Source organism: Eschrichtius robustus, chromosome 2, assembly GCF_028021215.1.
Source record: "Eschrichtius robustus isolate mEscRob2 chromosome 2, mEscRob2.pri, whole genome shotgun sequence".
NCBI classification, from domain to species: Eukaryota; Metazoa; Chordata; class Mammalia; order Artiodactyla; family Eschrichtiidae; genus Eschrichtius; species Eschrichtius robustus.
The window spans coordinates 112424431-112438704 of record NC_090825.1 but is presented as its reverse complement, the minus strand read 5'-3'; the positions used below and the strand labels follow the sequence as shown (position 1 = coordinate 112438704).

The window sequence follows — 14274 nt, the reverse complement described above, 5'->3', positions numbered from 1 at the left end:
TAAAATAAACAACAAGGATTCACTGTATAGCACAGGGAACTATATGCAATATCATGCAATAACCTAAAATGGAAAAGAATCTAAAAATATATATATATATATACACATGTGTGTATATATGTATGTGTTTGTGTGTATGTGTATATATATGTATATATACCTATAGATAGATATATATATCTGAATCACTTTGCTGTATACCTGAAACTAACACTGTATTATAAATCAACTATACTTCAATTAAAAAAAAAAAAAAGTAGGCATACAGCAAGAGGTCAAAGATGTTAGAATGTTCTACCAATTTGAATATTCGGCTACAATACTGTTGAGAATAGCAAGAATTTCTCCTAAGAGTAACTGAAAAGCACACTTCCATCAATGCTTTCTTATAAATACTTCTAGGACAGTATCGCGAACAAAGTCAAAAATTAATGAAGGGGGCTTCCCTGGTGGCGCAGTGGTTGAGAGTCCATCTGCCAATGCAGGGGACACGGGTTCGAGCACTGGTCTGGGAGGATCCCACATGCCGTGGAGCAACTAAGCCCGTGTGCCACAACTACTGAGCCTGTGCTCCAGAGCCCGCGAGCCGCAACTCCTGAGTCCTGGGCGCCTAGAGCCCATGCTCTGCAGCAAGAGAAGCCACCGCAATGAGAGGCCCGTGCACCACAGCAGGGAGTAGCCCCCACTCACCGCAACTGGAGAAGGCCCGCGCACAGCAACGAAGACCCAACGCAGCCATAAATAAATAAATAAATAAATAAAAATTAATGAAGAATTACCTCCATGGCATCCTGGTCATTCTCCATTAGCTCACCTTTCTTCTTATCAGAATCTACGACTGCTTTTTTGGTTGTGACAACAGTGACAACTTTTGTGACTGTTGGCCCAGACTTCTAAAAAAAAAATATAAAACATTGTAAAGTTGAAACACAAATTATACACCAAATGAAACACAATGATAACTGTCCCAATTTATAATTTGAATTAACTTAGTTGTTAGTGACAACCTAATGAAAAAACAAAAAGTAGTCTGGGGCTTCCCTGGTGGCGCAGTGGTTGAGAGTCTGCTTGCTAATGCAGGGGACACGGGTTCGAGCCCTGGTCTGGGAATATCCCACATGCCGTGGAGCAACTAGGCCCGTGAGCCACAACTACTGAGCATGCGCGTCTGGAGCCTGTGCTCCGCAACGAGAGGCCATGATAGTGAGAGGCCCACGCACCGCGATGAAGAGTGGCCCCCGCTTGCCGCAACTAGAGAAAGCCCTCGCACAGAAACGAAGACCCAACACAGCCAAAAAATAAATACATTAAAATAAATTAAAAAAAAAAAAAGTAGTCTGCTTTCTCCTTACTGATTTGCTTGAATTTAAAAGTGTAGGTACTTCCCTGGTGGTCCAGTGGTTAAGAATCCACCTTCCAATGCAGGGGATGTAGGTTTGATCCCTGGTCGGGGAACTAAGATCCCACATGCCGCAACTACTGAGACTGCGCGCCACAACTAGAGAAGCCCACACACCGCAACTAGAGAAACCCACACACTGCAACGAAGATCCTGCATGCCGCAACTAAGACCCGATGCAAATATTTTTTAAAACTTTTTTAAAAAATGTAATACAATTGCATTATATTTTGTAACACATTAATATATAGGTAATGTGGTATATAATACATAATTTAATATAATATTATGTAATATAATTTATTTTTAAAATACTACTAAATGGTACTTTTCACTCATTCAACAAGCCAAATACTATTCTGGGACCTTAGGATAAATCAATAAACAAGACAGGTAAGGTAAAGATCACTGTTCTTGGGAAGTTTTTAGAAGAAGGAACAAACAATAAACACAACAAAAAATTAATTTATATAATTTTTCAAAAGGTAATAAATGCTATTAAGAAAAAGAAAAACTAGAGTAAAGAGGATCAGGAGTATAAAAGATGGGAGTGCTGGAGAAGGACCTATTCGGGGCTTATTGAAGAGGACCCACTGAAGAGGACCTACTGAGAAGGCAACAAGTAAGAAAAAATACTAAACAAAGATGATGGTAGTTAACAGTGACTTCTAAGAGAACATTTGCAGTTAAAATTCACTAGTATCTCTGCTATTTAGAAAAAGTATTGACACTTCTGAGATGGGGAAGGAAACAAAATCATTAACTTTATAAAGCCATGCATGTCAGTAGTAGGTCAATGCAACAATGAATTCAAGTTACCCAATTAGGAATGTAAATTTTTAAAAATAGGAGAAAATTCCATACCTTTTCATTTCCCCCACCACCTTTCACACTTCTCATATTAAACTTTTTTACTTCCTCTTTCACTTCTTCCATGTAAGCATCTAATGGATCTAACTCCTCACCCTCCATTTCATTTCCTTCCTTTTCAGCCTCTGCAGGATCATCTTCATCATCTAAAATATCAGAATACACTTTCTTTGAATTTGTGTTTCAAAAGGAAATACTTCACAATGAGACCACACCGCCCCCCCATTAAAGCCTTTTCTCTTACTACCCAAACACCTTCCTTACCAATTAACCCAGGCACAACGCAGTTCAAATACTCACACTGGCAAGGTTTTAAATCCAGCAGGTATTAGTTTTGAATAATACTAATAATAAAAGAAATAAATTATAAATTATTAAACTGAAAAGAGGAAGAAAGACTAATATGTCTAAAAAATGGATCTCCGGTATTGTTTTACAACTACACTAGCAGAAGCAGAACTAAAAACTCTGTCTGCTAAAATGGTATGTTTATTTCTTGCAATTATCTTTCTTTAAATCACACAAAGAAAAAATAATAGCACATTCTTAATTAAAGACAATCTAATGTTTTTTACATAACTAAGATATCATCACCACTTAAAGGTATAATCCATTCATCTATTTAGTTCAACTTTCACAGAAAATGAAAAATTCACAGGAATTTTCACAGAAAATGGAGCAAAATTCCCTTTTCCTATAATATCTCACACTCTTCCACTTTACTAAAATCTTAAACATCAATATCAGATGTGGAGGGGAAATGTTTCTCTTATAATTTATGAAAAAATCAGAGGGACTTGAAAACATGCCCTTAACTTACCCTCATTACTAACATTTGAAGTAAAAAATTAAAGAGTTATTTACTGACTATGCCCATAAGCACCTAACTCTCCACTCTAAGGTAAAATCAGTGATCCTTACTGAACACTACTATACAATTTAAAATTTAATGTAAACATTAAAAGGGGCATTTAAAAATCTCAAAATGAACCTAGTGATTCCACTTCTAGGTATATACCCAAAAGAACTGGAAGTTGGGACTCAATCAGATACTTGCACACCAATTCTCACAGAAGCATTATTCACAATACCTAAAAGATGGAAACTTATATATGCAGCAACAGATGAATAGGTAAACAAAATGCAGTATATATGTACCATGTAATACCATCCAGCCTTAAAAAAGGAAATTCTGATACATGCTACAAAACGGATGAAACTTGAAGACACTTTGCTAAGTGAAATAAGCCAGACACAAAAAGACAAATATTGTATGATTCCACTTATATGAGGTACCTAAAATAGGTAATTCACAGAATCAGAAAGTGGATTAGAAGTTATCAGAAATGGGGGGGAGGGGGACAGGATGGAGAATTATTGTTGAATGAGGTACAGAGTTTTTGTTTAGTTCTGGAAATGGACAGTGGTGATGGCTGCACAACACTGTGAATGTGCTTAATTGTCACTGAATTGTACACTTAAAAATGGTTAAAATAGTAAACATCATGTATATTTTTCCACAATAAAAATGGCCTATTACTCATAATTCTAGAATATTCTACATGAATTGTTATATAGTCTATTAGTCTAACAAATGAATATACCATCATCATCTTCTAAACTCCATTTTTTCCCTTGTTTCATCTCTTCAATTTCCTTTTTCAGTTCCCCTATGTTTTCCATGGCCTTTTTACGTTGCTCTTCCCGCCATTTCTCTACCCTTTCTTTTCGCTTTCTCATTTCTTCTTCTAGCTTATTCTGGTCAAAGTTCTTGGGGGAAAAAAAAGAGAAGTAGAGAGAGGGAAATAAGGATCAACAATTTTACTCCAAGTGACATTCCAGATAACTTCTCCAAAGTATAAAAAAAGGAAAAATAGATGTACACAAAACTCCTAAAAATAGATGTACACAAAACTCCTAAATTTAGACCAGATTTAGATCACACATCTTTTAAATATATTCAGGAATAAACTAGCAAAATGAAATCACAATAAAAAGCATCTTCAACTAAGAAAGCAGACAGACTTCAAACACCATAAATTAATCTCATTTTAGTTACAAGCAATATGCACACATGAATTCAATTTCTCCCTCTAAGTGGAAACTAAATCAACTAGCAAGCAAAGTTCTCTAGTTATTATTCTCAACTTTAAATCCTGCAAACTCCTCCAAGATTGCCTCCATGAAAAGCAATTTTCTATTACAAATTACTGAGTAAATGAAAGCTATTTATCAACATGATTAAGAAGTTTTGATCTTTAGTCTTTAGGTCTAGGTTTCCTAGGAACAGCCATTCTAAAGCCTGTATCAAGACTATTAATAATACTCTTAAAAGGAGAGAGCAAATCATTTGCACAGTCATAATCAGGGACTTAAAGATTAAGCATTATAGAAATCAAAATTTTAGACACGCTACCTTACAGGTAGGTATGGAAATACACATGTATAAAAGTCAAAGAAAATATAAATAAATTATAATGATGATGGCATTTTGGGCACCTGGGATTACAGAGAATTATTTCTGACTTTCCAAGTATTTCATAATACGGTTATATTATGTTCGTATTTTTAAAATAAGTTTATTTCTTAAACAAACAAAAAGCTTTGCTCCTGAATTTATATCCTTTATAATAATTCCATCCTCTCTGAAGATGAGCCCCAGAAAGCTTATGCGTTTTTCTCAAGATCACCTACTCATTCAAGACTAGTAGAAACTAGATCAGAAACCAGACTCCCAGACTTCTTGTGTTATATCTTTCCTTAGATACACTGCTCAGAAAGCAGGTCCCTTAAAAAAAAAACCACTAAACAAATAGAACTCAAAAAAAAAAAGAAAAAAAGGTGAAGCTATAATATATTCTAAAATGGGCAAAAGATATGACTAGGCATTCAAAGAAAAGTGCAAATAGTAAATAAACTTAAAATACCTTATTTAATTATTAGTTTACATTATGTTCACAGCATTTAAAAATATTTACTCATATTTAAAGTTATGTAACTCAAAATAACAAGAAACCAATTACACTGGCAAAAATTAAATTTTGAAATACCCATGTTGGCAAGAATGTGAAGAAACAGACATTTTCATATGTCTAAAATCATAAAACTTATACACCTTTTTTGGAGAGCAATTTGATACTATTCATCAAAATGTTAAATGTATATGGCCAGCCCTCTGTGTCTGTGAGTTCACATCCTCAGAATTCAACAAACTGTGGATCAAAAGTATTCAGGAAAAAAAATTCCAGAAAGTTCCAAAAATCAAAACTTGAATTTGCCCCATGCTGGCAACTGTTCACATAGCATTTACATTATGTTTACAACTATTCACACAGCATTTACGTCATATTAGGTACCATAAGTAATCTAGAGATGACAATGTATGCGGGAAGGATATGCGTAAGTTATACTATATCATTTTACATAAGGGACTTGAACATGTGAAGATTTTGGTATCTGCAGGGGTCCTATAACCAATCCCCCCAGGATACCGAGGGAAAGCTATATATATACCCATTGACAAAGTCATTTATTTCACTGATACCAATTTACCCTATACTATATTCACAAAACACATGTGTACAAGGATTAATATACCATTGTTTATAACTACAGACTGGAGACAGACTAAATATCCATCTACCTTTTTTCAACAAAACACTATGCAAGCATTATAAACAACAAGCTCTACCTCTGTATGCAGCTACAGAAAGATATCCAACATTTAACAAATGAAAACAGAAAGGCATTCTACTTCTTACGTTAGATATTTCGTATACTGCTATTTATTACTCTTAAGACCTTATATATTGATAAAACAATTCATAATTTAAAAGTGACAAAAAGCAAGGCACAGAATAGTGCATATAGTATGATCACATTTTGCACATAAAATTAGATAATTTCTATAGATATGCAACTTTTTTCTGAAAAATTTTCTCATGGGACAACTATTATTTTACCTGTTTATTTTACAAATCTATTATCATTTACTTAAAAATAAAACACACAGCATTAAAAAACAAGAATTTGTCACTATAGAAACAAATTTGATATTATACGATTACTTATGTTAGTAAACATACACCGGCATCCTTTTCTTTTTCATCCTCTTTGTCATCTTTGTCTTTTTTCTTCTCTTTAGAACTTTCCCCACTATCTGTTTTCTCTTTGGACCTAGACCTACCAAAAAAGAGAGAGAAAGAGAGGGACATCATCTATTTGTTTTTGGAAACATTAATTTTAGAATACTTAGACTTGTATTTTACTTTTTATGTAAGAAATAAACTTCCAAGAGCCAACTGAATTTTTATATATATATATACATATATATTTATATATATATATATAAACACTGTGGAAATAAAATGAAGAACTAATCCCATGACACTAACTGCAAATATTATTAGGTATCTGGAAATTGACCAAAGGAAAACTGGACCCAGCATATAAGAATAATTACAAAATTTAAATAACAAGTTAAAATTTAACAAATGGAGAAATACACGAAGACATTAATAGTCTACAAGACAACAGATATATGTAATAATATTTAAAATCTCAATAGGCTTGCATTTTGACCCTACTTAGGGCATCTAATAATGAATAAAATCCCTTAACTGTAATGTAATCAAATTAGTTGACCTTTTTCCCTCCTTTATGATTGGTGCCTTTTAAAGCATCTTAGAAATTTTTCCAACTTTGATGAAGATACTCAAGAGGTAAAGAAGATATTCTCTAGTACAAACTCCTAAAAAGTTTATAGCTTTGCCATCTAATTTGGTTTTTAATCTGTTTGGAAATGCTTTTTGTGCACAGAATGCACAAAAAGTAGCCGGTCCTGTTTTATTAAAGGACAGCAAATGTCCCTAACACCATTTATTGGAAAACCTTTTTCCTACTATTTACAATGTCACCACTGTCATTTATCAAATGACCTTATATGTGTGGATCTGATTCTGAGTTCTTTATATGGTTCCAGTGATCTACTTGTCTATCCTTACAATAAAGCAACACTCTTAATTTCTATAACTTTATGACAAGTCTTGATACCTGGTAGTGCAAGCCCTCATAACTTGTTCTTCAAAAGTGTTTATGCCCTTTGCATTCCTAATTTTTTTTGTTTTTTTTTTTAAACATCTTTATTGGAGTATAATTGCTTTACAATGGTGTGTTAGTTTCTGCTTTATAACAAAGTGAATCAGTTATACATATACATATGTTCCCATATCTCTTCCCTCTTGCATCTCCCTCCCTCCCACCCTCCCTATCCCACCCCTCTAGGTGGTCACATAGCACAGAGCTGATCTCCCTGTGCTATGCGGCTGCTTCCCACTAGCTATCTATTTTACATTTGGTAGTGTATATATGTCCATGCCACTCTCTCACCCTGTCACATCTCACCCCTCCCCCTCCCCATCTCCTCAAGTCCATTCTCTAGTAGGTCTGTGTCTTTATTCCCGTCTTGCCACTAGGTTCTTCATGACCTTTTTTTTTTTTCCTTAGATTCCATATATATGTGTTAGCATACTGTATTTGTTTTTCTCTTTCTGACTTACTTCACTCTGTATGACAGACTCTAACTCTATCCACCTCACTACAAATACCTCCATTTCATTTCTTTTTATGGCTGAGTAATATTCCATTGTATATATGTGCCACATCTTCTTTATCCATTCATCCGATGATGGACACTTAGGTTGCTTCCATGTCCTGGCTATTGTAAATAGAGCTGCAATGAACATTTTGGTACATGACTCTTTTTGAATTATGGTTTTCTCAGGGTATATGCCCAGTAGTGGGATTGCTGGGTCGTATGGTAGTTCTATTTTTAGTTTTCTAAGGAACCTCCATACTGTTCTCCATAGTGGCTGTATCAATTTACATTCCCACCAACAGTGCAAGAGTGTTCCCTTTTCTCCCCACCCTCTCCAGCATTTATTGTTTGTAGATTTTTTGATGATGGCCATTCGGACTGGTGTGAGGTGATAGCTCATTGTAGTTTTGATTTGCATTTCTCTAATGGTTAATGATGTTGAGCATTCTTTCATGTGTCTGTTGGCAATCTGTATATCTTCTTTGGAGAAATGTCTATGTAGGTCTTCTGCCCATTTTTGGATTGGGTTGTTTGTTTTTTTGTTATTGAGCTGCATGAGCTGCTTGTAAATCTTGGAGATTAATCCTTTGTCAGTTGCTTCATTTGCAAATATTTTCTCCCATTCAGAGGGTTGTCTTTTGGTCTTGTTTATGGTTTCCTTTGCTGTGCAAAAGCTTTTAAGTTTCATTAGGTCCCATTTGTTTATTTGTGTTTTTATTTCCATTTCTCTAGGAGCTGGGTCAAAAAGGATCTTGCTGTGATTTATGTCATAGAGTGTTCTGCCTGTGTTTTCCTCTAAGAGTTTGATAGTGTCTGGCCTTACACTTAGGTCTTTAATCCATTTTGAGTTTATTTTTGTGTATGGTGTCAGGGAGTGTTCTGATTTCATACTTTTACATGTACCTGTCCAATTTTCCCAGCACCACTTATTGAAGAGGCTGTCTTTTCTCCACTGTATATGCTTGCCTCCTTTATCAAAGATAAGGTGACCATATGTGCGTGGGTTTATCTCTGGGCTTTCTATCCTGTTCCATTGATCTATAGTTCTGTTTTTGTGCCAGTACCAAACTGTCTTGATTACTGTAGCTTTGTAATATAGTCTGAAGTCAGGGAGCCTGATTCCTCCAGCTCCATTTTTCGTTCTCAAGATTGCTTTGGCTATTTGGGGTCTTTTGTGTTTCCATACAAATTGTGAAATTTTTTGTTCTAGTTCTGTGAAAAATGCCAGTGGTAGTTTGATAGGGATTGCATTGAATCTGTAGATTGCTTTGGGTAGTAGAGTCATTTTCACAATGTTGATTCTTCCAATCCAAGAACATGGTATATCTCTCCATCTATTTGTATCATCTTTAATTTCTTTCATCAGTGTCCTATAATTTTCTGCATACAGGTCTTTTGTCTCCTTAGGTAGGTTTATTCCTAGATATTTTATTCTTTTTGTTGCAATGGTAAAAGGGAGTGTTTTCTTAATTTCACTTTCAGATTTTTCATTGCATTCCTTATTTTATAATCAGTTTATCAAATACTTTTCTATTCATGTCTGCTAAGAACTTTTAAACATCAATATATGTTGAAGTTAATAAGATGCTTTTCCTGAATCTACTTAGATAACCAAGACTTTTCTCCTTGAATCTTATTAATGTAGAGGATCATACTGATTGATTTTCCAATGTTAAACCAACCTTCCATTCCTGGAATAAATCCAACTAGTTTATGATTGTATTATCTTTTTTATATATTGTTAAAAGCAGCATGCTAATCCTTTATGTTTAGACTGAGTATAGCCTATAATCTTCTTTTTGCACACTGCCTTGTCAGGTTTTCCTCTATCATCTTATTAATTTTCTTCATTTTATGCATGTTTCTTCTTTCTTAAGTCTTTGTCCCTCAAAAGTATCATTACAGAGTAAAAAGACAAACCAGAGCAATATATCTGTCCCCCACATAAATGACAAAAAACAACTATCCAGAATATTTAAAAACAAAAACCCCCTATAAATCAATTTTTAATGACAGAAACAACCCAATAGGAAAATGAGCAAAACATTTAAACATGTACTTTAGAAAAGAGGAAATATGAATGACCAAGAACCACATGAAAAAGTGTTCAACTTCATTAGTATAATCAAGGAAATGCAAATTAAAACCACAATGATATTGCTATTACATGTCTAACAAATAAACAAAAATTAAAAGGACTGACAGGGCTTCCCTGGTGGCGCAGTGGTTGAGAATCTGCCTGCCAATGCAGGGGACACGGGTTCAAGCCCTGGTCTGGGAAGATCCCACGTGCCGCAGAGCGGCTAGGCCCGTGAGCCACGACTACTGAGCCTGCGCGTCTGGAGCCTGTGCTCCGCAATGGGAGAGGCCGCGACAGTGAGAGGCCCGCGCACCGCGATGAAGAGTGGCCCCCGCTTGCCACAACTAGAGGGAGCCCTCACGCAGAAACAAAGACCCAACACAGCCATAAATAAATAAATAAATTTATTAAAAAAAAAAAAAAAGAGAAATGATGTTTTCTCAATTATAGATTTAGAATTAATATTCAAAAAAAAAGGACTGACAATACCTAATACTGGCAAGGGTATGGAGGGATACAATTCTCATATACTGCTGGAAGTATAATTAGTATAAACTCCTTGGAAAGCATTTCGGATTACTTAGTTAAAATGAAGCTATGTTTATTCTATGACCATGTAACTTCACTCCTAGATATATACCCAAGGGAAACTCATACACATGTATACTAGGATATATATACAAAAATGTTCATAATAGCCCCAAAGTTAAAACAACCCAAACATCCATCTCAGTAGAATGGATAAATAAATAGTGGTATATTTATACCACAGAATAATATTCAGCAATAAAAATAAACTACTGTTATGAGCAACACAGATAACTCTCAATGTTGAGCAAAAACGCAAAAGAAGACAAGACTCATTCATGTAAAGTTAGTTTAAAAACATATAAATCTAGACTATTCTTTTTCCAGTTATACACACAGGTCGTAAAACTATAAGGAAACAATCAGGACATAAATTACTAGCACAAAAGTCAGGAGTGATTTTATATAGGGAAGGAGGGAGCTGGGTTAGAGAAGGGACATGGAGGGCTTCCGGGGGTACAGAAAATGTTCTATTTCTTGACTTTGGTAGTGGTTACGTGGACCTTGCTTTATAATTATTTAATAAGCTGCATGTTTATATTTCACTCATTTCTCTGCATTTATATTTTAAAATTTAAAATAATCCCAATGGGCATTATTACACTGACCTTGACAAAATAAAAGTAAAATTTATAAAGTAAAATAAATGACATGGCAAAAATCCTCATTAACTAATATGGAGAAAACAGAGAACACAGAACAAATCCATACATCCCATGACACCACTTTAGAAACAATAATAGGCAAAGAACAAACCACTAACAAGAGAAACAAAAAGAGTAAACGTATTATGTCTAATAGACATAAATAATATCTCAAAATTGAATGGTACTAACATCTTAAGGAAACAGGTACATTTAACTTACAAAAGCAAAGTTCACCCATTACGAATAGCAATTCAGCAATACACACCATGAGTAAAAAAGTTATTTGTCAATCAACATCGGAAATGCCAAGAAAATAATTTCAAAGGAAAAAACACAGTTCCCACAAAGATGTATATAAAATGCATTTCTGACCATTAATAGCAGATATTAAATAAAAGAACAAGGCATTATGAGTGTTAAAACTAATAGAATCTAGCATTTTCTAAAAGCATTACAAGCTTTATAACCTATTGAAATAATTCAGCGAACAGCTAATGGCAGCAGCCAAATTCAGTATTTATAAAGATTTTTTTAAAAAACTGTAGGGAAGAGAGTCAGTTCCCAACCTACCTATTCTCAGCTTTCTTGCTTTTATTGCCGGGACTGGAGGATCGGGATCTCCGGCCCCGGCTTCTACTCCTCGAACGTCTCCTGTCTCGACTTCGAGATCTTCTTCGCTCTCGACTTCGATCTCTCTCTCTACTTCTGGAACGCCTGAAAGGGGACACTTCATTTATTCTATAACCAAGTGGAACGTCTACTTCAGACCATGGTTCTGCCTCATGTTGAAAGAAGCTTCTTAATTATTACCATTATTAAAGACAGATTTCAATTAACTATCAAATCAGCTAAACAGGGAACAAGTAAAGCCATTCCTTACAAGTGGTCAATGAAATAAATGATACTAATTTCAAAGTGATGTTTGGTGAAAAACAGAGGAAATATGTAACAAGAGCTGTTTGAAATTTATGACCTATAGCAGAAAATCTAAATTTCAAAGACAGCCAAAACCTAAGTATAAGGATGGGCAGAATGGGGCTGTGGAAAGATCACAGATACGAAAAATTAAGAGACAAGAATTTCTACCCTGGTGCTACTAATTAGTGACATACATAGGGCAGATCAACTCTCTGGGTCTCAGTTTCCTCATCTGTAAAATATGGAGACTTCACCAAATAATCTCAAAATCCTTCTTGCTCTAAAATCTTGTGATTCTTTCACACCAAAAAGTCAAAGGCCAAATCTTAAATGACCAATTTCACTTAACAAGTACTTGACTGAATTGTATGAAACTGTTCCTAGTACCTCATAATATAAAATTGAATAAGTTAGCGTTATCCACATTGTTACGGGTAAGTATGTTCCCTAAGTACCAGGTGACACTTAGGCAATCTCTCCTTCCAAGGTCTGAAAAAGATAAAGTCAAAGTTCTTTCTGTGATCAGTTCACAGCACCTGTATAACCTTGTCTTCTTTCCCATTTTAATGAGAAACTTTATTAGAAATCTTTTTTTGGTGTGGGGAAGATTATTTTTATTTAGAGACTGTTTTCTACCTCCAGAAAAGTTATGGCTGCTTGGGTGGTACCATGGAATATTTAATCAAGTTTAAAAAAATTAGGATGTTCTTTGGTTAAATCTAAAAAAGTTCTTTAAAATAGTTTCAAACAGAGTATGGAGATGGCTCTGCCCTGTTTCCTTCTCCTGTCGGCTCTAGCGGTTGCTCTGAACACAGGGGTCAGCTTTCTTGGGACAGGATTAGACTAGAACCCCCCTGATGGCATATTACCTTAGCTTTTACTTCACTGTTTGAAAATGACAGTGGAAAGGGAAAAAAAAAATACTGTTTGAAAGTTTTTGTTCTAGGCAAATCACTTCTGTACCTAATCAAACAAGCTGGGGTAAAGCAGAGGGCCTGCAAAAGGGCCACTAAATTCTAGTCCAAAATTTTTGAAGAAGCCTGATTTAGCTGAGAAGGTCCAATTTAACAAGAGTCCTGTGGAGATTAATGTCTTACCTCAGACGCTTCCTGTCTCTTGACCGAGATCTTCTTTTATCCCTGCTACGAGATCTCTCTCTCCTTCTATCTCTATCCCTGCTTCTAGACCTTCTGTCATCTCCACGTTTACTTCTTTTGTCTGAGGGTGAGCGACTTCTAGATCGACTTCCAGAGCGTCCCCGTGATGCTGATCGCTTCCGATAGTGGCTAGATTATTAAGTTAAAGATTAAGCTTAGCAAACACAGCTTCTATTACATTTTATTTATTTTATTATTTTCTAAAAAAAATCTCAGCAGATAAATTAAACATTGAAAGGACTTCTTATACGTAAACTTTTTTAAAATTAGGGGGAAAGAATGAACTCTTCTGCTACAGCACACTGTCCTGGAAAAGAAGGAAGGACAGTAAGCCAAAGAGACCTAGTTCCTGCCTTTGGGCCTCAAGCAGCTTGCATTCTGGTAAACGAAGAGAGGACAGGCAAGTAAAGAGGTAAGTATACAATATGTATTTGGTGCTACGGAGAAAAACAGATGAAAGTAAAGGAAAAAGAGAGACAGTGGGAGGTAGGAAGTTTGCTCCTTTACACCAGGTGATTAGAGAAGGCCTCACTAATAAAGTGCCATTTCAGAGGTTTAAAGGAAGTAAAGGAAGGAACCATGGAGATATGTGAGGGAGAAACTTTCCAGGCAAAAGGCACAGTAAGTGCAAAGACCCTGAAGAGGAACCTTGATTGGTGTGTTTAAGGAACAGCAAGGAACCAGATGTGCTTGGAGTTGAATGAGTGAGAGAAAGTGTCATGAGATGGGGTCAGAGGTGCAGCATGGTAGCCAAATGTGGAGAGCCTTATATGCCATTATAAGGACTTCCTCTTTTACTTTGAGAAAAAATGAGAAGCTACTGGAAGATTTTAAGCAAAGGAATGACATAACCTCCCTACTATTTTTAAAGCATTACTCTGGCTGCTGAGGGGAGAACAAACCAAAGAAAGGCAAGGACAGAAGCAGGGAAAACAGGTAGAATGCTACAGCAATCGTCCAAGTAAGAGACAGCGTTGGCTTGGATCAGAATGTCATGTGTAGAGTTGTTGAGAAGTGTC

At 35.4% G+C, this 14274-nt stretch overlaps 1 protein-coding gene across 3 annotated transcripts in view; it reads right to left on the bottom strand.

Moving 5' to 3' along the window:
* DDX46 (DEAD-box helicase 46) overlaps window positions 1-14274 on the bottom strand; it is a 57434-nt gene that overhangs the window by 41618 nt on the left and 1542 nt on the right. For all 3 annotated transcript variants that reach the window (XR_011073110.1, XM_068535915.1, XM_068535916.1), the window contains exons 2-7: window positions 13196-13384; window positions 11751-11894; window positions 6355-6451; window positions 3874-4039; window positions 2264-2415; window positions 780-893 (exon numbers count right to left, since the gene is read on the bottom strand). Coding sequence is in view for 2 of the 3 variants with exons in the window: in XM_068535915.1 (XP_068392016.1) it covers window positions 780-893; window positions 2264-2415; window positions 3874-4039; window positions 6355-6451; window positions 11751-11894; window positions 13196-13384 (862 nt within the window). In the remaining variant the exon portion in view is untranslated. The remainder of the gene's footprint in view (window positions 1-779; window positions 894-2263; window positions 2416-3873; window positions 4040-6354; window positions 6452-11750; window positions 11895-13195; window positions 13385-14274) is intronic.